General features: G+C 41.6%; 2 protein-coding genes across 10 annotated transcripts in view; one reads left to right on the top strand and one right to left on the bottom strand.

Moving 5' to 3' along the window:
* sgip1a (SH3GL interacting endocytic adaptor 1a) overlaps positions 1–19,398 on the top strand; it is an 87,827-nt gene extending 68,429 nt beyond the window's left edge. For 8 of the 9 annotated variants that reach the window (XM_036006895.1, XM_036006888.1, XM_036006893.1 and 5 more), the window contains 11 exons: positions 259–380; positions 781–934; positions 1,889–1,948; positions 5,732–5,791; positions 6,864–6,975; positions 11,864–12,019; positions 13,095–13,230; positions 13,490–13,692; positions 13,799–13,863; positions 14,750–14,914; positions 15,714–19,398. In XM_036006895.1, coding sequence (XP_035862788.1) covers positions 259–380; positions 781–934; positions 1,889–1,948; positions 5,732–5,791; positions 6,864–6,975; positions 11,864–12,019; positions 13,095–13,230; positions 13,490–13,692; positions 13,799–13,863; positions 14,750–14,914; positions 15,714–15,736 — 1,256 coding nt within the window. In that variant the 3' untranslated portion in view covers positions 15,737–19,398. The remainder of the gene's footprint in view (positions 1–258; positions 381–780; positions 935–1,888; positions 1,949–5,731; positions 5,792–6,863; positions 6,976–11,863; positions 12,020–13,094; positions 13,231–13,489; positions 13,693–13,798; positions 13,864–14,749; positions 14,915–15,713) is intronic. The other variant, XM_036006894.1, reaches the window with a different exon arrangement.
* Positions 19,399–20,281: 883 nt separating this feature from the next.
* On the bottom strand, positions 20,282–22,945 carry insl5a (insulin-like 5a). The gene is made up of 2 exons (XM_031283946.2): positions 22,623–22,945; positions 20,282–20,734 (listed from the first exon to the last, which is right to left on the bottom strand). The coding sequence occupies exons 1-2, from the start codon at positions 22,792–22,794 to the stop codon at positions 20,586–20,588; spliced, it is 321 nt and encodes a 106-aa protein (XP_031139806.1). The 5' UTR covers positions 22,795–22,945; the 3' UTR covers positions 20,282–20,585.
* Between the last annotated feature and the right edge of the window lie 2,079 nt (positions 22,946–25,024).

Below are 25,024 nucleotides of genomic sequence, written 5' to 3'. Positions count from 1 at the left end.
AGAAGGGAAACTATTAAACTTAGGTATACACATCCCTTGTTTATAGTAAAATAATACGCTCTTTAGTTACATTGTACGCATGAAAATATATTCCCAAAACAAAGAAAAATAGGAATCATGCTTGTGTCTAAAGATGGTTCTGTCCATCCTGCACCTATTCTGCATTTGTACTGTAGCTGTTTCCACACCATTAAGCTTCTAAAAAGAACGGTAGAGTGTTATAAATTAATCTCTATATGTTTCTGCTCTGTTCTGCAGGTTCCTCCTCTCCGGTGCGACCTGCCACTCCTTCATCAGTCAACCCCACCCCACCACCACCTCCACCTCGCCCCCCTTCACGACCCAAACTTCCTCCAGGAAAACCCACTGTAGGAGATGCAGTAAGTGTTGCAGTCCTCATATTTTCACTTTTGATATAGATGGTTGTGTTTTGGCAAAAAACACAACCACCGTGTTTAAACTTTATTACCCACTTAACAATATCAAACGGTTTCACTGTTGCGACAAGTTCTGGTCCGTTAATATCTGGAAGGGTTCAGTCACTGCTCTCCTGGTCTTTGTCTCAACTGCATCATTGCATGGACTAGCAGGAAACTTCCATAATCGAAGCGCTCAAAGCCAAACACAACCGTACAACTTGCTTATGGTCAAATTAACTTTGACAAAAGTTTTCCAGGTATACCAAAGAAAGAGATGCAAAAACCTTGAACCTAAAAATGTTTTTCTCATTTATTTTACTCTAATCTGTCTTTCTCCTACTATTTTTTTTTATCTGTTCAGAATCGTCCGTTCAGCCCGCCGGTCCACTCAGCCAGCCCCCCTCCCATCGCCCCGTTGGCGCGGGCCGAGAGCACCTCCTCCATCTCCTCCACCAACTCCATGAGTGCCGCCACCACCCCCACGGTCAATAAAGAGCTCTCCGTATCCGTGTCAGGTGTGTGATCCCTCAACCGTCACTGAGCTGTGCAGCCTGTCGCCTGAAGGCAGTGCTCACAGAGGCTAGCAGTGATAGCTGAATTTAACTTTTTCATGTCTAATATATTAAAAGTTCATTATTGATTTTATGCACTCGCCCTGTCCTTCCTTGTACTCAGAGTCTGTGTGGAATGAGTCCTGCAGTTTTTTATTTTTTTATTTATTACTCCTAAATAAATATTTAATACAATGAATAATTAAACTTCACATACATATTGTAAATATTGTGGTTTAGGTTGAAGACAAATTGATGACAAACCTTCCTTTTAATGAATTAATGGCACAGCAACAGTTTATACTCCTTGATCTAACTTCAGAGTCAGTGTTGAAGGATTTTTCATTGCAGAGTTGTGAGTGGATAATAGCAAATCTCAGTAAACTGTAACATGGCTAAGTCCTAATAGATTTAAGAAATACACACTCTGGAGGCAGCAGCAGTTACATAAAACACAGAATATAGTCACTGGTTGGTGGTTGCTTTTTTAAAAATGGATTGCAGGGACAAACTTGCAAATTAGTGAACAGCTTTACTACATTCAGACTGTAATATGGATTCTGTTTGGAGATTTCACTGAAGTCTCTATTATAGTCCTAAATGTATACGTTATTTATGTATTTATTGTGGTTTTGTTAGTAGACCAAAAAGCTGATGGACTTGACAGTAATATAAAGCTCACTGAGAAAGTTGTAATTATAAACTGACACTATTCCAGTTTCAGTGCTTTTTAATTTTGACATTTTCATCTTGTTTGTGTTTAAGATGCTCCATTTTTTGTTTTTTACAGAATTTAATTTTTGTGTGCTTGACAATACTTTTCTGATTTAAATTTTCAATTATTTTTTCCTTTGTTTGATTTGCAATCTGCTTTTTTGTTTTGCCGTTTGTCTCTTTATTTTTTCTTTGGCTTGTCAGAGGATGATGCTTATGTAGACAAGCTGCCCACCTTTGAGAGACACTTTGATTCGTTTGCAGGTATAGTAGAGATCCCCTCAGAGAGAGGAAAGGGGATGGGTTGGGGCAGTGTTCCTGTGTCAGTTTTCAATCAGTTTGATGGCCTTTACCCAGAGTGCACTTGACATAAGGGTGAAGGTTCATCACTGAGTGTTTTGTCAGTCAAAGTGTGTAGGTATTGGGACAGTGACACACTTTTTGGGGTCTTTTTTCACACATTCTGGCACCGTTTCAGAAAGCCTGTGATTGAGCCTCCATCAATCTTTTCACATTAACATCTCAAATTAGTTAAAAAGACAATATCTGTGTCATTATCCTAATGCCTACTTATTTGACCTGTCTACTTTATGTTTTGCTCACAGATTTAGGGACATACCACACATTCATTTTTTGTCCTTTTCAAACGTGGCAGCATTTTTCAGTGAAATTGTAATTTTTCTTCATTGTTTTGCTTTTGCCGACCCAAACCTTTCCACACATTTGCCAAGCATTTAATAGTTATGATAGCCTCTCTCTCTCTCTCTCTCTCTCTCTCTCTCTCTCTCTCTCTCTCTATCTGCATATCTGACTCTCTCTTTCACTCACTCTCTTGTATCTCTCTTGTTAAATCTGCCAGAAGAAAAAAAAAATGTGGGGACACAAAAAGCTGCATCTATTGAATAGCTTTTTTTTTTTTTTTCTTTTTTTTTTTTTTTACAAAAATGTTTGAGTGTCTTCCCCTATGCCCATCTGCGTGCTCGTGAGACTTTTCTCTTTATTTCATGACTGTGCACCAGTGGCTGTCTCACCATTGGCAACCTCGTGGCTCTTCTCTTGGCGACATATATTTTGTGTGTGTGTGTGTGTGTGTGTGTGTGTGTGTGTGTGTGTGTGTGTGTGTGTGTGTGTGTGTGTGTGTGTGTGTGTGTGTGCACACACAGAGTGCAGTGCAGTCCCTCCAAGATACCTTTGTACCCAGTCTGCATCACAAGAGTGTGTTTGAGTGTTGAGCCCGAGTCTGAAGAGCTCCTTATCTGTGGGCCCTTGAGATCCATATTGTCTGTCTTTTTTTCTCTCTCTCTCTCTCTCTCTCTCTCTCTCTCTCTCTCTCTCTCACTCTCACTCTCTCTCACACACACACACACACACACACACACACTCAAACACACACTCTCACACATACTGTCAGATCAGAGCTGCTGCTCACCGAGTTGTTTGAAGTCTGGCATGAGAATTAGGCTGAATTAGACAGGCAGCAGCTGTTTGGTATTCATGCTACTCTCTCTCTACCGCTGGCGTAGCACAAAACAGCCATAAGTTCAACCAATCTCCAACGGCCCTAAAGCCTCAGTCTGTTCTCACACTCAACCCCTGACGCCCACCTCTCATACCTGTCACTCATGCACTTTAAAGCCATAGGAGAATACAAGCCCAAAACACCCGCCCTTTCTATCTGAACACCTGCCCTTTTGTTTTCTTCATGAAGCACCGCTCTGCTCTCATCGTTCCATCACCCAACAGATCTGTTAATCCACTCACTTAACAACACACCTTCACTGCTGAGACCCTACATCAAAACTATAGTATGTACTAGAACAAGCCTACTCTGCTCTGTGTTAAACTGAAACACTGACATGAGTTCAAGGCACACATTTAATGTTGAAGGAGTCATGTTTTTGTTGCATGTTTTATTATTTTTGGAAATAGTTCAATATGTAAACACAATCCCTTGTAATGTTCTATCTAGTCAAACTGGAGCTAAATCCCAGTTCAGGGGCTGGAAAGTCCGAGTTCATGAGCTAAATACATCACGGAAAAACTTGACTCTTTTGAAAGAGAGCTCCTCCAAATGCAGCTGTGAAATGAGGCCTTCTTTACTGTGTTGACAGAACCAGTGTATTCTTTGCAGCCTACAATATCCTGTAATCCACCTTTTTCCATTGTGTCCTCAAAATTAAGCATCTTCTCCTTGTGACCTCTCATTACAGGTTTAATAAGGCAATAATTGTCCCTTCTCATAGGTTTTTGTTTTGATATTTATAATGTTCCAGAGGCTTAAACTAGCCATTATTTTATAAGAATAAAAGGAATTATTCGAGAAAAGTTAGAAAAAACCTAATGATGTGTAAAAGAAATCTCTCCTATCACATAAATCGTCTCATGACCTCTCAACAAAATCCCGACCCTCATATTGGGATCTCCTGCCAAAACCCATTGTTCAATGGTCAGTGTTTTAGTGATACTTTCTATTAACTCATAATTTCAGTAAATACAAAATCCCTTTCACGTTTATCAGATATTTGTGCTGAGGTGGGCATCAAGATATATTGATATATATATATATATATATATATATATATATATATATATATATATATATATTGTTTATCATTAACCAGGTACATCTTTTGCCTGTTGTCCATCATAGTGAATGTTACCAACGTGTACTCTAAACTCAGAAGCTTGCTTTGTCCACCATTTGAATTGGGGATAAACTTGTCTGGACACACGTAGTGTTGTCTCACTTGTCTAACGTATTATGCGTCCTAACCACTAGGCCACCAAGATGCCCCACTTGGTACACTTTTTGCCAGCTGTCCACAATGTATTGAAGTGAAAGTTACCAACTGTGGATGGTCGAAACACATAAACACAGGTCTTTTCTTCACAGGTCACTTTTTATATTTGCAGCTATTTTAGAGTTTAAATCTGATAATGATATACTGGCTATCATAGCAAACATTTTTGATAAAGGTCCTTTAATTTTTTTTCATTTTGTTTTTAACTGAGCAGGATTTTTTATTTTGCTATAGCACTCTGGTGGACAAACTTTGTAATGGAGACACCATTTCTAAACTACCTGAAGTATATCTTTGGCACATCTGCCAACAGAGACACAGCTACTAATAATCTGCAATAAGATAATATTGCCCAATATATCAGCCTATTTATCTGTGTAGCTCTAGTTTAAGGGGATTTCTTTGTGATAAACTTACGATGAAAGTTAACCAGGACTGTCTGAATGCACTTAGTGTTGGTCTCTGTGAGGCTAAACTTCACCTTCATAGGCTGTTTTCCTTGGAGGATGCAGCCACTGAAATTGGGACGCAGCATCTCTCTCCCTGTGCACCACAGTCCCTCCCTCTTTCTGCTCTCTAGTCTTAGTCCTGCCCCCTGCAGGATGTCTTTACACATGACAGTATGCTTCCATTTGTTTCATAATTTGAAAAGTGGAGGCCTGGAGCAAAATGTGAGCACAGTAAGACACTGAGAGAAAAGCCTAAAATAGATAAACGCAGTACGAAACAATATGCCACTGATGAAGAAAGTAGTGCCAGTTTAGTGCTACCTAAATTGCCAGAAACTAGAGCATCAGCTGGTGTAATATGTTCCCTAATAGAGCAAACATTGGCTGCTGCCCCTGAAACTGGCAACCCCCCCCCTCAGACTCTGCAGCCTCGACTTCCTCTCTCCTGTATCACACAATGAGTCGTACCACTGCCAGCATCCAGCAGCACACACCTGGCCCTCACTCCACCTGACTGCTGCCCTTCCTCACGCACGCAAGCACCCACCAAAAACCACCACCCATGTTGTCACCAGCTCTGTCTCGGCTTGTGCATCTTCGTCCCCTCGGCCTCCACCTCCACGTTTCACCCCACTGTGACGTTTGATAGACCTGCCATGTGAGACTCACGCTACTGTCCTTTTCTCCTCCCCCCTGCCCCCCCCATCCCTCCTCACCCACTTCCCTCCCCTTCATCCCTCTTCCTCCTCCCTCCTCCTCGTCCCTTTCTCCTGACCCCACCCCTCAACCCCACACAGAGAATGACCAGCCATCCCTTGTGTGGTTTGACAGAGGGAAATTTTATTTAACCTTTGAAGGTAAGTTTTCTCTGCACCAGCCAGGGTAGCGTGCACACACACTCTTCTGAGAATAATTTGTGCAAGCTTCGCCCCCTGCCCTGCCCCTTCTTTCCTTCCTTCCTTCCTTCCTCCCCTCTCCTTCCTCTTCCTTCTTTTGCAATCCCTCCATTACCCTAACCCACGCCATGCTAACTCCTGGCTGAGCCCCCCCTCCCCTCCCATATGCAGTCAACTATGAAGTCTTCTCATATCTTCCTCTACCTTCTCTTCCTGACATTGTTCAGTCTCATTTCGTCTGCGCTGACCGGCTTTCATTTCCTGAAGAATCATCATTCTTCGTGTACTTTGCTAATCACTTCCTCGTCACTTTTGTCCTTTTGGTTGTTTGGTTTTTGGTTTGATCTTCGGGCTCTCTTATCTCCTTTGATCTTTTCAGAATAATTCAGCTTTAACAGCATGTCTGGAATAAGCATGCATAACATATTTTGGTCTCTCTTTACCTCTCCCCTCTGTCTTTCCTTTCTCATCTACCTGTGCTTATTCAAATAAAAGCCAGCGTGTAACATGCTATATAAAAAATAAAAAAATTTGTGGGAGATATATGAAGTAATTGTGTTTTAATTCTACAATGTCACAGTCAAATAGAAAAGAGAAATGGCTTTCCTCTTCACACATAACCTGCTGTTTTCATGCCACCTTACTAACACTAATATTTGTTCTCATTTCAAATAGAATCACAGTAGTTTGCACACCGTGTGTTGTTCCTCAATTCATCCACACACTTGGTTAGGAAGAGTGTAGAGTCCTGGTTTGGGAGTTGGACCATGTATCTATTAGTCTGTTAATGTATTTTTATAATTGGTTGAAGCTACTATACATTGATCTTTGGATTAAGCCCTGACTTTTGCTATAACAACCAGAAAAGAATAGTAAATAGCGACTAATTCAGCTCATTGGATTGTTGGTTGTGTGGTGAGTGTATCTTGTCCTATTCAGACTATTTTAATGTGTGTGTGTGTGTGTGTGTGTGTGTGTGTGTGTGTGTGTGTGTGTGTGTGTGTGTGTGTGTGTGTGTGTGTTTTGCCTCCAGGCTGCTCCAGAGGGCCCAGTCCTCTCACCATGGGGGCTCAGGACACTCTTCCTGTGGCTGCTGCATTCACAGAGACGGTCAATGCCTTCTTTAAAGGAGCTGACCCAAGCAAGTAGGTCAACAAAAAGCTTTACACATTCACGACATATCCTGAAATACATATGACAGTAGGATTCCCTGACCTGGGTTGCAAGGGTTTGTCATGCACAAAAAACATGACATATTCCTTCATTATATAATGAATATGGCCTGTAAAATTTGTGACTGCATTTTGCATCCCTGCAGTGTACTTAATGTAAGACCGAACTCACTGAGCATGCTCAGTTTTTGTGCCTACACTGCTTTGGGGCAGGTTTAGGAGCTGAGAGGAATAAACTAATCTGTTTAAATTATTGATTTAGGCTTTTTTAATATTAGCAAGATGCAGTGGTGGAATGTAACGAAGTACAAATACTTTGTTACTGTACTTAAGTTCATTTTTCACGTATCTGTACTTAAGTACAATCAATAGTGCATACTTTTGACTTTTACTTCGTTACATTTTGCAGCAATTATCTATACTTTCTACTCCACTACATTTCTACAACGTTCCGTTACATTTTCTGATCAGTTTTCCCCCCTGCCAAAACGTCTTCCTCACCGTCACACATTTGTAGTCCTCAGGGGAAGCCTTCAGCAGCGGCCGTCCAGCTCCCGGTGCTGCTCGCGATATTACGAATCCCACTATGGCCACGCCAAGACCCGCCCTTCAATAGCATTTATTGGCCAGGCGCGTACCGCTCCCGGTACTACCGCTGGTCCTGTTACTGCTGCTGCTCCCAATACTCTGCTTGGTCATATGTGAAGCATCCGTTCACATAGGGTTAATATACAACCCGTATATTTATCTTAACACTCCAGGTCCTCCTCAGCTGTGAAGCCATGTACTTGTTGTTCAAGCCTGTGTGTTCTTGCTAAATAAATGTGTGCAGCATTCACTGTCCCGTGGGAAATAATGCAAAGTCGAGCTTCATGCAGATCACCCTGATAGATAACCAGAATTGTAAGTCAGAATGTAAACTGGGCCACAGATGGTAAGCACAATTACTTTAACCTAAAACTAACTTAATTAAAATGCCACAGCCCATACAGTTTTTTTTAATTATTAGAATATAGACATTAACAGAATAAATCGTTATGCAAGTACTTTTACTTTTAATAAGTACATTTAAAATCAGGTACTTTCTACTTTTACTTAAGTAGGGTTTTCATTGTTGTACTTTTACTTTTACTAAAGTAAATATCCATCCATCCATCCATCTTCTTCCGCTTATCCGGTAACGGGTCGCGGGGGTAGCAGCTCCAGCAGGGGACCCCAAACTTCCCTTTCCCGAGCCACATTAACCAGCTCCGACTGGGGGATCCCGAGGCGTTCCCAGGCCAGGTTGGAGATATAATCCCTCCACCTAGTCCTGGGTCTTCCCCGAGGCCTCCTCCCAGCTGGACGTGCCTGGAAAACCTCCCTAGGGAGGCGCCCAGGGGGCATCCTTACCAGATGCCCGAACCACCTCAACTGGCTCCTTTCGACGCGAAGGAGCAGCGGCTCTACTCCGAGCTCCTCACGGATGACTGAGCTTCTCACCCTATCTCTAAGGGAGACGCCAGCCACCCTCCTGAGGAAACCCATTTCGGCCGCTTGTACCCTGGATCTCGTTCTTTCGGTCATGACCCAGCCTTCATGACCATAGGTGAGGGTAGGAACGAAAACTGACCGGTAGATTGAGAGCTTTGCCTTCTGGCTCAGCTCTCTTTTCGTCACAACGGTGCGATAAATTGAGTGTAATACCGCACCCGCTGCGCCGATTCTCCGACCAATCTCCCGCTCCATTGTTCCCTCACTCGCGAACAAGACTGCAAGGTACTTGAACTCCTTCACTTGGGGTAAAGACTCATTCCCTACCTGGAGAAGGCACTCCATCGGTTTCCTGCTGAGAACCATGGCCTCAGATTTAGAGGTGCTGATCCTCATCCCAGCCGCTTCACACTCGGCTGCGAACCGATCCAGTGAGTGCTGAAGGTCACAGGCCGACGATGCCATCAGGACCACATCATCTGCAAAAAGCAGCGATGAGATCCCCAGCTCACCAAACTGCAACCCCTCTCCACCCCGACTACGCCTCGATATCCTGTCCATAAATACTACAAACAGGATTGGTGACAAAGCGCAGCCCTGGCGGAGGCCAACTCTCACCTGAAACGAGTCCGACTTACTGCCGAGAACCCGGACACAGCTCTCGCTTTGGTCGTACAGAGATTGGATGGCCCTGAGAAGGGACCCCCTCACCCCATACTCCCGCAGCACCTCCCACAGTGTCTCCCGGGGGACCCGGTCATACGCCTTCTCCAGATCCACAAAGCACATGTAGACCGGTTGGGCATACTCCCAGGCTCCCTCCAGGATCCTTGCGAGAGTAAAGATCTGGTCCGTTGTTCCACGACCAGGACGGAATCCGCATTGTTCCTCTTCAACCTGAGGTTCGACTATCGACCGAACCCTCCTTTCCAGCACCTTGGAGTAGACTTTACCGGGGAGGCTGAGAAGTGTGATACCCCTGTAATTGGCACACACCCTCTGGTCCCCCTTTTTGAAAAGGGGAACCACCACCCCGGTCTGCCACTCCTTAGGCACCGTCCCCGACTTCCACGCAATGTTGAAGAGGCGTGTCAACCAAGACAACCCCTCCACACCCAGAGCTTTAAGCATTTCTGGACGGATCTCATCAATCCCTGGGGCTTTGCCACTGTGGAGTTGTTTAACTACCTCAGCAACTTCCACCAGGGAAATTGACGACAATCCCCCATCATCCTCCAGCTCTGCCTCTACCATAGAGGGCGTATTAGTCGGATTTAGGAGTTCCTCAAAGTGCTCCTTCCACCGCCCTATTACCTCCTCAGTTGAGGTCAGCAGCGTCCCATCCTTACTGTACACAGCTTGGATGGTTCCCCGCTTCCCCCTCCTGAGGTGGCGAACGGTTTTCCAGAAGCACCTTGGTGCCGACCGAAAGTCCTTCTCCATGTCTTCTCCGAACTTCTCCCACACCCGCTGCTTTGCCTCTTTCACGGCAGAGGCTGCAGCCCTTCGGGCCCTTCGGTACCTTGCAACTGCCTCCGGAGTCCCCTGGGATAACATATCCCAGAAAGACTCCTTCTTCAGTCGGACGGCTTCCCTGACCACCGGTGTCCACCACGGTGTTCGTGGGTTGCCGCCCCTTGAGGCACCTAAGACCCTAAGACCACAGCTCCCCGCCGCAGCTTCAGCAATGGAAACTTTGAACATTGTCCACTCGGGTTCAATGCCCCCAGCCTCCACAGGGATGCACGAAAAGCTCCACCGGAGGTGTGAGTTGAAAGTCTGTCGGACAGGGGCCTCCTCCAGACGTTCCCAGTTCACCCGCACTACCCGTTTGGGTTTACCAGGTCTGTCCAGAGTCTTCCCCCACCCTCTGACCCAACTCACCACCAGATGGTGATCAGTTGACAGCTCTGCCCCTCTCTTCACCCGAGTGTCCAAAACATACGGCCTCAGATCAGATGAAACGATTATAAAATCGATCATTGACCTTTGGCCTAGGGTGCTCTGGTACCAAGTACACTTATGAGCATCCCTATGTTCGAACATGGTGTTCGTTATAGACAATCCATGACTAGCACAGAAGTCCAACAACAAACAACCACTCTGGTTTAGATCAGGGAGGCCGTTCCTCCCAATCACGCCTCTCCATGTGTCTCCATCATTGCCCACGTGCGCGTTGAAGTCCCCCAGCAGAACTATGGAGTCCCCTACTGGAGCCCCATACAGGACTCCATTCAAGGTCTCCAAGAAGGCCGAATACTCCGAGCTCTTGTTTGGTGCATACGCACAAACAACAGTCAGAGTTTTCCCCCCCACAACCCGCAGGCGTAGGGAGGCGACCCTCTCGTCCACCGGGGTAAACTCCAACGTAGCAGCGCTCAGCCGGGGGCTTGTGAGTATCCCCACACCCGCCCGGCGCCTCACACCCTGGGCAACTCCGGAGAAGAAAAGAGTCCAACCCCTATCCAGGAGTATGGTTCCAGAACCGAGACTGTGCGTAGAGGTAAGCCCCACCAGATCCAACTGGTAGCGCTCCACCTCCCGCACAAGTTCCGGTTCCTTCCCCCACAGAGAGGTGACGTTCCACGTCCCCAGAGCCAGCGTCTGCTGCCCGGGTCTGGTCCGTCGAGGCCCCTGACCTTCACTGCCACCCATGTGGCAGCGCACCCGACCCCAGCGGTTCCTCCCACAGGTGGTGGGCCCATGGGTTGGAGAGAGAGGTGCCACGTAGCTTTTTCGGGCTGTGCCCGGCCGGGCTCCGTGGCAAACCTGGCCACCAGGCGCTCGCTGACGGGCCCTCCATCTGGGCCTGGCTCCAGACGGGGGCCCCGGGCTTCCTCCGGGCAGGGTCACATCATCTCTACCTCGTTTTTTCATAGGGTTTTTGAACCATTCTTTGTCTGGCCCCTCACCTGAGACCACTTTGCCTTGGGAGACCCTACCAGGAGCACAAAGCTCCAGACAACACAGCCCTCAGGTTCATAGGGACACACAAACCTCTCCACCACGATAAGGTGATGGTTCCCGGAGAAGTAAAGTAAATATATCTCTGGTTATTTGTACTTTTACTTAAGTACTGAGATTCAGTACTTCCTCCACCACTGGCATGATGTGTGAATCATGCTCTACAAAGTGTTAAATACATAAAGGCTGCAATGCAGGCTCATAAGCACAAGTTGTATTGAGAAATTACAGTATGAGAAACAAATTGGGGTTCAAAGCTTTTTCAAGAAAGAAAACACAAAGAAGAAAAACGGAGAAATCAACAGAAATGTGTACTGTATATGTACAGTTTCTGTGTGTGTGTGTGTGTGTGTGTGTGTGTGTGTGTGTGTGTGTGTGTCTCTCTCTCTCTCTAACCCACTCCTTGTCTTCCTCTTCCTCTCAGGTGTGTTGTGAAGATCATAGGTGAGATGGTTTTGTCGTTTCCGGCGGGAATCACGCGGCACTTTGCCAATAACTCGTCCCCCGCCGTGCTAACCTTCAGCATAACCAACTACAGCCGTCTGGAGCATGTGCTGCCTAACCCCCAGCTCCTCTGCTGGTAATGACACAGCTGTTACGCATCACCTCACTCTCAGCAACAAATAACAAACACACCGTTTTTCACCATAATTTAACTAAACTTCATTAAAACCAAATCAAATACTCACTGTGCATTATAATTTGTATTAATATTAATTTCACTTAAAGAGCATGTGAGATAAAAGCTTAAAGAGCATGTTGTATCATGTAATCAAATCAATCACTTTGTGTATTTATATATTAAATAAATATTAGTAAATGCAAGCTCTTTGAACAATTATGTTTGTTTCCAATTGATTGTGATTTTTTATAATAATCATTGATTTATACAGCACATTCATACGGGGAAATGCAATGTGTTTTATATAGAAATTGTCTAAAATATACAACAGCATGAAGTAAACAAACACTTTTAAAAGAGAGGGTCATGAAGTGTCCTAAAAACTAAGTGAAACTTTAAACGTATACAGTATGTTTTAACTAAAAACTAACAAAACTTTAGATGGGGTTATGCACATATTTTTGTATTTGACATAAGGACTTAAACTAGTAAAATTATCTGAGGAATGGCTCATAAAACATTCATGGTCCCATATGGAGGAGTTTGGTTGTTAGTGAGGATGAGTAAACTTTAGATCATCTCAGACACTAATGCAGCTGACTGCATGTTGAGTCATCATGAGGTCATCACTGAACAGAGGTTGGCTTTTTTTTTTTTATTGTCTTTGTTTTTTTTTTTTAATTATTATTCAGGTTTGAAAAATACAAAAACACTTACCTGGGATTAAAATGTTAATAAGCTAACCTAAAAGCACTAAAAGTGTTTTGCCTTACAGCGGAATACTTATTGCTGTTGCATAGTTGTTGTAAAATTTGTGTCAAGCACGACCTCTTGTGGCTCATTGTGAGAATTAAAAGGCTAACCAAAGCTTGTCAAATTCAGCATGTGGACTCAAATTTCCAAAGTCATTATTGCCACAATAAGTTTATTTGTCTGGTCAAACATTCCTTTAAAACTGAGACGTTAGACAAATCACCACCAGGATCATATGAAATGTATTTTGATCATGCTTTTCTACATTCTTCCCCACCAGCGACACCACCACACAAGCCAAGGCTGATGCCAAGGACTTCTGGGTAAACATGCCAAACCTGATATCCCATTTAAAGAAGGTGGCAGAGCAGAAGCCACAGGCAACATACTACAATGTGGACATGCTCAAGTATCAGGTGAGCTCGCACCCCTGGGGAGTCACTAAGCTAAGAGATACTGTACACAGCAGCTTTGACGAGATGTATAGGCAAATATGCCACTGAAGTTATAACAACCCCTTATCAACTATTACCCATTAAACATGTTTTTTTTGGGGTGATTATATGAACTGTAGGGGCAACATGACATTATGTTGGAATCCCTAAACGTAAGACAAAATGCTTTGGCACTGCGATTATTATAAGTAGTGTCTGCATATTTTCTATCTGTGTGCAGGTATCGACGGAGGGGCTCCAGTCGATTCCTCTGAATCTAGCGGTGAGCTGGAGATGCGAGCCCACCAGCACTGACCTGAGAATAGACTACAAATACAACGGGGAGGCCATAACGACGCCGATGGCCCTCAACAACGTCCAGTTCCTCGTCCCTGTCGATGGAGGGGTTTCAAAACTACAGGCTGTCTTACCTCCTGCTGCGTGGTACGGTCTAAACTTTACAGAAACGTTTGACTTTGACTTTTAGTTGGCCATTTCATCTTCAGAAGCTTCATCTATGTGGTTTTCTGTCCTCTTGTAATCTTGACAGGAATGCGGAGCAGCAAAGAATCCTTTGGAAGATTCCTGATATCTCACAGAAGTCTGAAAATGGAGGTATGTACAGAATGATAAAAGTAATGATACAGTATACCGTTTAGTAATATTGATATTCTTTAGAAAATAGCCTTGTGGCGATTGATGAGTCTTGTTTTATATTCTGATTGTATCGGCCTAGAAGAGATTGAATCTATTACCAGTTAGCCCTGGTTAAAGGTTTATGTACACATTTACTTTTATTGGCATAGCACAAAAACAAGAGACAAGCATAGTATAGTGTATGTAAAGCTGTAAAGGTATAGTACATGTGACCGTGTGTGTGGTATGTTTCCAGAGCTCCTCTGGAAATTAGTGCCTTATGTAAAAGCTACAGTGGAATATTACACATATTTTCAACTGAGAAAGCTTAGTTTGATTTGTGCATCTGACTTGACAATCCGACGTCATCTGATGTACTCTAAATTGTCTGTTGCCTGTTTCATATGTTGCAAAGCAGAAAGGCTGGTCTCCAAGAGAAGGACAGTAAACTAGATTATGTAGTTATATATAAGATAGAAAACATAACCAGGCTCAAACATGATCAGTTTAGTCCAGCTTCTTTTGAACATAGATGACTTATATAATATGTCATTTTCCTTTCAAATGAATCTCAGTCAGTGTTTCCTTGAAATCTGTGTCCAGCAAATACTTTGACGGTGAGCAGGATTTGATAGAAAAGCCTGTTCCTGCAAAGTTATATATAGCAAAGTCGTCGAGAGCTGCTTCCAGCATCTTTCATTTTGTCAGAGTCATAGTCAGAAGCTATTTTCACTTCTTTTTTAACTTGATTTCCTGGTGCACATCACTGTCTATGAGATGTTGTGAATTAAATTATTTTCCCTTCACCCCTGAATCATTCCTCGGGGCTGACAGACGTCTTTCTAAAGTCGCCCTCTTTCCGCAGGTGTGGGCTCATTGTTAGCACGCTTTCAGCTAACAGAAGGTCCCAGTAAACCGGCTCCGCTGGCGGTGCAGTTCACCAGTGAGGGCAGCACCCTGTCGGGCTGTGACATTGAGCTGGCTGGGCCAGGATACCGCTTCTCTCTCATCAAGAAGAGGTTTGCCGCAGGTCAGTTTAGCCTTTTAGTAACAACACATAGAGGGATTTTCCAAACCAAACATTATTTATCACTGTCACTAGTGTCAAATGATCGCTCTTCCAGCTCATCCGGTAGATCGAACCTTTCTAAACCTACACTGATGTTTTACATTTTTTGAGTTTCCCATGTCAAGTACAGTCACTTATTTATCATTTAAAAAGTAATGATTATCATCATTTTTTGATGTCAAATATCAATATGAGTATAAGGAATATTAGTCAGATTTTTAGAAAACTTTTTTTTTTTTTTTTTTTTTTAAATGTTTTCATTTATATTTCTTAATATTTAAAAGTCTGTGTATTATTCTCTATTATATTGCTAATTTGAGGTATAATATACAAGTAGAAAATACCTATTAATTTTGTCTTTTGGAAGTAAGTCTTTTGATTGTTCTAAGTGGTGATCTATGTACCGGTAATTGGAAATCAGTCAACAGATGTATGAAATTACAGATTCCTTTAGTACTAAACTTTATTTACTGCAGATTACTAATGAACATTAATAACACATAAAATTGATTTTAGTGCAGCCAAAAAAAGGTTTTTCTTATTTCATCCTTGCAAAAAGTATTTTTATTTTTCTACAGTATGTGTGTATGTTAATTTATCGTTTTTATGCATTAGGTTTATTGTCATTATGTCTATTATTATGTAATCATGCAGCTTACTGTAGTAACTGTCTCTGAAGTTAACAGTAGATCTATAAAAGATCTATAAATGACATAACATAACAAACATAAAACCTAAACATTTCGTCGCTGCGTTTCAGGAAAATACCTGGCCGACAACTAACCCATGCTACTGACAACAGCACTGTTGAACAGAACAATCGCAGTGGACAGAGGTTGGCATCGAGGACAGGGGACAAACCAACACCAGACGACAGACTTTCCATTAACCTTTTCTGAACCCAAACGACAGGTCCGCAGCCTACCCAGCAGTATTGTATTACTTGCAAATAGCATCGTGGAAACTGTTTAAGGTCATGTAACTATCGTATTTGTATTCATTTCATAACATCTGTATTGCTGCAGTTTGACACCTGGGTTCTTCCTCCCTCTGAAGTCTGTGCCTCTGTCTCCATCGTCCTCTGGTCAATGTGTGGTGGTGTTGTTTTAAAGTTTCACTGCAGCTGCCTGACAGACAGACATTGACAAAAAGAGTTTGGGCCAGATTTTAACTCTGGGTGACAAGCTGTTTGTTGTCGAGAGTCCAGAAAGATTTGGCTGTAAAAAATACCCTTCAATAAGATCTCTGCAGTCAGACACACCTCAGCCTCTGACACAAAGTCTTAACGCCCCAAAGATAGACTGGTTTGAGTTAAAGCAGGGCCCAGGACAATACGATAATCATACACCTTCAAAATCAGATCTTTTAATAGAGTCTGAGCTCGAAGCCTGAGAGAGCTCTTGCACTGATGGCAGCCATTTGCGTGTCTTTTTGCCAGCAAGTAAATGCATTTACTGATGCATTTTGACACATGTTGTCACAAGAGGTGAAATTAAAGAGGTTTATGGTCAGTGATTGAAACACAGAATCAGGTAACTACAAAAATGTTCATGCATCACCTACTGGTACTACAGGGTCAAATGACTTTGGATCACATCCTTTTTTTAATACAAATGCACTGATCAGTCAATCAAACTGTTAATTTTATTTCTCTGGAATACACAGACGTGGAGAGTTTTTAGCTAGTTAGGCAGCTGCAATGATAAATCATTTACTGGTTGCAAAATAAGAAAAATCTGTTTTCCCGTCAGAACAAACGATGTGTACAAAGTGTCATTTTAAATTGATAATATATATCTTAAAGGGCGTTTGGTGTTTTCCTCGTATTGTCAGATAGCCTTTATGTTGTTCCCAGGACAGCAGTGATAGACTCCAGAGTACATGACAGCATTCTATTTTTATTTATTGATGACGATGATTTGTTGTATAAAACATGTGATTCTGTATACAAATAGAATTTGAATGGTATCACACAACTCAGAACCCTGAAAAGTACACATATTTGAACTCTCTCTTTTGTTATCTGTGTAGTTGGGTAAACTGTGTACAGTATAAGGTATAATTTTTGAATTTATTTCAGATATAATTTTTTAACTCGAGTGCAACAGAAGATTTGAACTATATATGAGGGTGGGGGGTAATTTAAAGAAAAAGATAAATATCTTCCTGGATGCTGTGTTATGCTTTGTGAAAGCAGTGTTATGTAGAGTTAGTTATACCATGGGCAAGGTCCACAGTTTAAAGAGTTAGTTTGACATTTTGGGAAATATTTGTTTTCTTTTTTCGAGAGTTAGACAAGATGACCTGTACCACTCATATATCTGTCTGTTCAACATAAGGCTGGAGCCAGGACACGGTTAGCTTAGCATAAAGACTGGAAGCAGCTAATCTGTTTTTTACAGAGATATATGCCGTGTATGGAAGGCAATGTCAGTCAGTTGTTGTTTGGTCCAGACTGAAATATCTCAACTTTTAGATTGATTGCCATTCAATTTTACATTCATAGTCCTCAGATGATGAATCCTACTGACTTGTGATCTCTATAGCAGGTTGATGCTTGTGGTTTGGAATGAAATGGGCTAAAACTGAACAGATTGCTATACAATTTGGTACAAACATGTCCCCCTCAGGATGAATTGGAATAACTTTGGAGATTCCTTACCAGACTAAGATGGTGAACTTGTTAAATATACTTGCTAAATGTCAGCATTAGCATTGTAATTGTGAGAGGGTTAGCATTTAGCTCAAAGCATCACTGTGCCTAAGTCCAGTCTTTATGCTAAGCTAAGATAAACGTGTCGTGTCTCCCTCTTAACATTTAACATTCTCTGCAAGAAAGTGAGTCAGCATATTTCCCAAAGTTGTTGAACTTTTCCTTTTAATAAGGTTAAGACAATGAGAACAAAAGCAATTCATTTTCCTCAACAGCAGTGACGATGTTTGGTGACTGTGGTACCACTACTGGAACAAGATTAGTTTACTAGGACCAGCTTGTTTTTATTATTATTACTTAAACCTCATCAGAAAACACTTGTATTAATCCAACATTCTCAGTTCCCACATCTAGCCTAACATGTCTGATCTGTTTTCTGACCTGTTTCCATTCACCTCAGTGGTACCTGAACTGATTATATCATGAGTACACCCCTGATCATCCAACCAGCGCTTGTATCCATGGCTTTATTTTGCATAATCGTAATGGTCTCTGTGAGATGTCAAGTTGAATGAGGTTGTAGATTGAGGTTAAGCTGACCAAAATGCTTCTTTTTTTTAATTTATTTTTTTTATTTTTTGTGCGTGTACCCCGGACAGTCAGTCCTCTGTTAAGGAGAATAAACTGAATATTTTTAAAATGGATAAAAATGAAAAAATATTATATTGTTTAATGTGTAATAAACACTGCTGATGATGTTGAACTTCCTGAATGCTCTGACACTCAACACAAAGAACAAAAAAGTGTGTGTGAAGTGTAGCCGAAGATCGCTGTACTGTACTGTACTGTATGTCGGCATTCTGCTAAATGAAACCAATCATGGTCCTTTCAGAGCTGTCGTAGAAGCATCTTTGACTAAATGTACGTCAAGAGGACTATTAGCAACATGTCAATACTCCTAATAAATGATGGAGTACTTTCGATCGGACTTACTGTAGTTTTGATGTAGTTATTTGGCTAATAAAAAGATCAGATTTTAGCTGTGCAGTTAAGATAAAAGTCATTTTATTTATGTGCCGATTCGGTCTAAAAGAGCATTGTGGAATTGTCTGAGGTTCTGAGGTTGCATTTAATTTATCAGTGCAAGGTGATGATGATTGGTGCCATTTAGCGCCCACATTAGTTTAGTAACATTTTCTTTCAGTCATGTCAGTCCTTCATCTAGTTGACTGGATGGATCCACATGCCTGAGAGGAAGCTGTAACCTTCTGGGTGAATCTTGAAGCTATCAGTGCAACAGTCACTACAGCATTATCTACAGAGGCCCACCACACACATCCCCCATCAGGCATCGGTTTTAAATTACCACTACACGACAGCCTACGTCTTTCAGCTTGAAAGTCATGTTGCAGTACTAAACTCAGTCTGTTAGTTGTCAGATAATTCTTTGCATCAGTTAAAAAAATGGAACAAAACTTTTACAGATATTCATCTCTGTGGTGAATTTGTCCTGCAGTAATTCATTATTGCATGCCGAGCATGCAGTAACAGGTGGGGCATTCATGATGATAGATAGTACTGAAATGACGTGTTGTGCTGTCAGTTACCTGTATTAATGTTAAGAAGAGAGCAGGGAGTGTGTTTATGTGTGCTATAAGCCAGAATGCTTTTTGGTTCTGTACCGTTAACCTCAAACACATGTGCAAGCTGTTTGTACAGTACATAACAATGCTAAGATGAACTGAAAAACTTAGTTTGCTTCTTTCCAAAACCAATAAAAGTTATAACTGGATGTCTGTGTTTGCAGTTTTCTCTTTATAATTTAGTCTTTCTCATGAATACATACAAAATAGTAGTTTCCTGTATATTTCTGTGGCTTTTCTAAGACACACTAGCAGCACAGCGAGAAGTTGGACTGTCATTGGGCCGTCACTTTGGTCCAGACTGAAATATCTCAACTACTAGCCGGATTGCCTTGAAAGTTGGACATGTCATGGTCCGCAGAGGATGATTCTCGGTGACTTTAGTGATCCCATGAATTTTCATCTAGCAAATTTGTCACTTATTCAGTAAAATATAACTCGCTAACAAAATTAGCACAAAATGTTGTACAGACATTCATGGATACTGGGTGATGTCTCACAGCATCTCTGGTGGAACGTGTTCACATTTATTATTTTGTTGACAACCGTTGGATAGAGTCCCGTATAATTTGGTACACACATCAATGTTCTACTTGGGATAAGTTATAAATTGTCCAAAGCTTTGGTTTTTGACCAAATACCTGCAAAACGAATGACAATCACATCACATTTGTTGTGTGTAGTGCTAGTTGCTAACACACCAAACTATGATGGTAAACATCAGAAAGGTAGCATTGCCATTGAGAGCATTTAGCTCAAAGCACCACTGTTCTGTCACATATGTATGTTATGATGATCCTATTGACTCTAGGTTTACTGGAGTATTGCTCAGTGACGAGGACTGCAATTTAAAAAAGATGTCACACCTCACAGAATGTAACTCCCGTGCAAGAATATTTATTTGACAAAAATAGTGAAATTATAGAATACAGCTCAAGTTTCCTATACATACATCAAAGCAGAGATGGACACACTTGCAACCCTGTGGATCCATGGCTACATACAGGACACAAACCAGGGCTGAGATACTGATATCTGTCCATAAGTTTATTATAATAAAATCTATTCTTATGGTTCCAACTCGGATTCAGAAACATGTTTACAAACGTGGTCCACATTCACATCTACAAACCTTACAAGGTAAAGTAATAACTCTAAAAAAAAATATTAAAAGCAATCACTTAAAGTGTGGATATGAGCCTTGTTGTACATACAATACAGTGATGGTATTGTTTTAAAACATCAGTATTTTGATTGAGATTTGCTTTCTACTAAGGCGAGACGGGAGATAGCAGAGTCATTTTGGAGAAAGGAAGAAGAAGAGGGGAGGTTGTCCTCAGCAGAGGAAGGTGAGGTCGCTCTTCCTGCAACCCACCTGGCAGCACACGGTGGTCAGTATGTTATTCATATCCCGTTTGGTCAACTCGGAGCCCGGGCTGCTGCTGCTCAGGCTCTCCAAACTGCCCTGCTCCCCTGTGGGCAAACCTGGAACAACAAAATGCAACAAATGTTTAAGAAACACTTGCTCTAATTCAGTCCAACAACAGGGTTCACACTCATCTCTGCAAATGTCAGTGTCCAAGTTTTTCACAGTTGTTTCAAACAATAATAATGGATGACTGTTTTCAGATCAGTCTTGTGTAATTGAGCTCTATGTTCCCATTAAATGAGGAAACTCTAAATGACTGCACAGATTAAACTCAGTGCTATTTGTCTTCTCCAGTGTCACTTTACTCTTTCTAATCAGCATGACCGATAGGCTAACTGGGTTTGTTTGTGTGTGTGACAGACAGTAAGAGAGAGAGAGAGGCTGCTGCCCAGAGAACAGACTACAGCAGCATTTAATGATGATATGTGGGATCCTCAAGCATAATAAGGTAAAATAGCAGACAATGTGTCTGGCACCTGTCTGCCTGCTCACACCCACTGAACTACAGCCGCTAAATTAGTATGCAATACACAGTACATGTAGCAAGAATTACAGCACTGGAAAGCTTCAAATTACTGGCTTATAGAAATATAACTTTTATGTTTAAGTCTGAGGGATAATGTCGTACATTACAAGTTTGCAGTCAGCAGTTAAGTGGGTTAAAATGTTGATGCCTGAGTCAGTGAAAGTAACATTAAAACACATAAATGCTTTGAGAGATATTGTTAAAAAGTAAAACAAGAATGAGGATGAGAGCTTCTAGAGGTCACCTTTTGCAGAAAACTTAAAACTAAATGATTACATTTCCACAAAAGTTGGATGCAAACTGCAGGATTCATACCAGACAGTAGTTAAACCCTTAACAAGTAGCAGCCCAGGAGTTGGTAACCAACCAACTTTATTTTTAAATTCAAGTCAAGAGAAAGTTTATGAAAATACCATAAACATGTCAGGCTGAATTTGGGGAGACATTTCCCAATAGAGCTTCACTGAAGAGCTGAAATAAGCTGATACAGAATGTTAAAAAGCTTAGACAGTGTGGAGTATGATGATTTTTACAACCCTAAAGCTACTTAAAGAGAAACAAAAATTGTCTCATTGAGATTAAGATAAACTTTAAAATAAATAGCATTAAGTAAATAGTACAAATTTGTATAAGCCCACCTGTCTATTGTAGGTAGCCCTGTGGTGTATTTACCACAAACATTTAAAATTTAGGTTCACAATTTTTCAAATCTGTCTCTAAACAATACGCACATATGAACATTAAAGACGTTTTCATGCTGTAATTATTCATCCTGTTCATACTGACCATAAAAAGATCACTTCCAATCTAAGTGATGGGGAACCAAATCCAAAGTACTCATTTTGTGCAAAAATTAATTCTAAAGTTTTTTCTAAAGTTAATATGAGACTTCATCAGTTTAAGTTAGTTAAATCAAGTGGATATCTTCCAAAGTGACAGCCTTTTTAGTGGGGAATTGCCTATTTGTGTTTCCCTGTGGAGATGCAGTGGAGGGATAGTAACAAAAATAGGTATTTTTTGTACCAAAAAGGTTGTAACTTTGGAAGATATCCATTTAACTCTGACAGCTGAGCCTTCATATTAGCTTCACATAAACTTTACAATGAAAAATAATAATTTTCATGGAGGGAGGACTGCAGATTTTGTCCCCATCATATACATTGAAAACGGATCTCTGAATGGCCGGAATGAACAGAAGGAATAATTACAGCCAGCAATACCTGGTTCAGTGTTTATGCAGCCACTTGTCTGTTGTTGTAAGGCAGACTTGAACAATTGTGAACATATCCTTTAAGGATAAATCTAGGCAGAAACAGAAGAAATCCTGCACCAAGGCAAAAAGTAAACTTTGTTGAACTGTGTTGAAATGTTAGATTAGAGATGTAGAGATTAGAGAATAAAAAGAGAAGTCATCTCACCGTCCATGTCTGACTCACTGAGGACTCTCCTCCAACGGGAGCCCCCGCAGGTGTAAACGACGGCCCTCAGGAACTCTCGACCGCATAGCTTCACTGCCTTCACCTCTGCTCTCACCTGGACCACGCACACCACTGCACACAAAAGCAGAGGCAAAACCACCAGAGCACGCATGCTGGATACCTGAAGGAGATTTATGTCTTTCTTGGTCTGGTTTGTTCCTGAAACTTCCTCAGCTGCTCTGTTCTGTTTTCTGTTGGTTATCTGTTATCTTGCCGGCTGTCTTTAAGTCTTCTTTCTTGACCCAATGCCTGCATCTCCATGTGTTATATACCATCTGACTTTCAGTTCATCAATGCAGAGTATCTCTCCACTTCCTCCCTTTAGCCCATCCCAATCACTCACTCACACACACACACACACACACACACACACACACACACACACACACACACACACACACGCACACACACGCGCACACACACACACACACACACACACACACACACACACACACACACCCACACACACACACACACACACACACACACACACAGTCCTATGTTTCCGGTCATCTCCACTATCACCATCTTTAGCCGTCTAAGAGAGAGTTACGACCATCAGCCTTTTACAACCCTAAACTGACAATCACATTAGATGAGTGCAGCCTCCTTGGTCATTATGTGATTGCACCGACCTTCACCACACCGCATGGCTAATTGAGTGATGCAAAGTGATTCCCAAACAGATGTTTCATCTGTTTACAACGCTTTATTGGCCCGGTTGTGCTTGTCTTTATGAGCAGTTTGGGTCATACGAGAGGAAAAAAGTCAATGTTGACAGTCCCATCATGCAGGTCATTACGTTGCTGCTGATGGTGCAATGTGATACTCAGCATGACATTTCAGTTCGATCATTAACGGTGGAGGTCCCACTTAGGATGTCAATGAAGTTATATTATGTTTAGTTGGACGTGCTGTGTGGTAGAATAAAACAACAATATAAAAATAGAATCGACCAAATTTTTAAAAAAAAAAAACCCAAAAAAACAACAATTTGTCTATTTCATAGATCAGAAGTTATTACAAGTCTTTTAGTTGTTGTCTTTCCTTTTTCGTAATGATAAAAAAGGAAAACTTGATTAACAAGTTTAGCAGATTGATGGAGGTCAACCAAACCTCACTAAGAACTTACAATAATTTCCTGATAAAGTGACGTTTAAAGTAGTAAATATTTTCTTATTTCCTTATTTTTGAACTGGACCCAAACTACAATTTGCTACAATTTTTCCAGGTTAAAGCCTGGATGCTTGTATGTTAAAGAGATTCTGCATCAACGGGGCTATTTTATCTCAATCAGTAATAATTGACTGAGGGCCGGTGAACATCATGTTCCACTAATACTGTATGTACAGTAACCACATAAAAACAAGATAAACGTTCAAAATGCATGACTTCTGACAAATGTTTTAATTTTTTGTTAGCTGAACTCCTAAAGGTGCTACGAAAACAAATCACACACAATAACATCTGCTGAGCTCCACGGCCAACATGGTACCTGAGCATATATGTTTGAAAGCTCTGCAAATAGCCAGTAAGTGGACCTTGAGTTGGGATTTGTTTTGTCTAAAACAGACATGTTCATGATCTCATTCTTTTCAGGTAAGGTTATCATGCAGTATCAGCAGACACCGGTTTATTCATTTAACCCGACTATTCTGGCTCCCTAACATGTTTTCGACCTTTATGATTCTGCTCTGGCTCCTGGTTTTCCTTACGCTATCTCAGCAGTTTTTTATGTTTAAGTCTGCGGTATTTTGTCTGTAATATTTTCACTGCTGTATATATATAATCTAAGTAATGATTTTAATAGAGATATAACAGTGTTTCTGTTGCATCATCGTCTTCATGTGTCTGGAGCTGATGTGCATTAATCATCAGAGCTACAACTTCTTTTGTCATAATGAACACAGTTTTGTCCAACTGTACTGATTACTGACTCAAAGGATAGGTGTAGACGATGACCTTAAATGACCCTAAATGATGTCAAATGATCAGGTTGAGTGACATTATCTGCCATTTGGACTGACAAACTAAAAACAAGGGCTTCTGTTTATCCCTCAACATAATGTCTAACTGACTTTGTTCGCTGATTCTGTGCGTTGAGCCAACTCTGTATTTCATCTGAATTCAAACAAGAACCTTGATTATGCACTTTTAACAGAGTTGTGACAGAAGTTTGGCTCTATAGCAAACTGAGCAGCAGCTGCAGTGAAGAAAAAAAAAACGGTTCTCTCCATTGTGGGAGCTTTGATCAAATTGCAAAACTCCGACATGTTTTCAGTATTCAGCCATAATGTCATGACTGAGAATTTAAACTGAAACGTGAAGATAAATGTCACAGA

This window comes from Sander lucioperca, chromosome 11 (genome assembly GCF_008315115.2).
Source record: "Sander lucioperca isolate FBNREF2018 chromosome 11, SLUC_FBN_1.2, whole genome shotgun sequence".
In the NCBI taxonomy this organism is placed as follows: Eukaryota; Metazoa; Chordata; class Actinopteri; order Perciformes; family Percidae; genus Sander; species Sander lucioperca.
Note: the sequence above shows the minus strand (reverse complement) of the source record. Positions and strands in the feature narration are given on the sequence as shown.

What these genes read in the sequence shown, in the direction of transcription:
- insl5a (XM_031283946.2), bottom strand. Translation starts at nt 22,794, where the DNA reads ATGCGTGCTCTGGTGGTTTTGCCTCTGCTTTTGTGTGCAGTGGTGTGC. An exon ending in CAGTGAGTCAGACATGGACG is followed by an intron (nt 20,735 to 22,622) that starts GTGAGATGACTT and finishes TTGTTGTTCCAG; the next exon opens with GTTTGCCCACAGGGGAGCAG.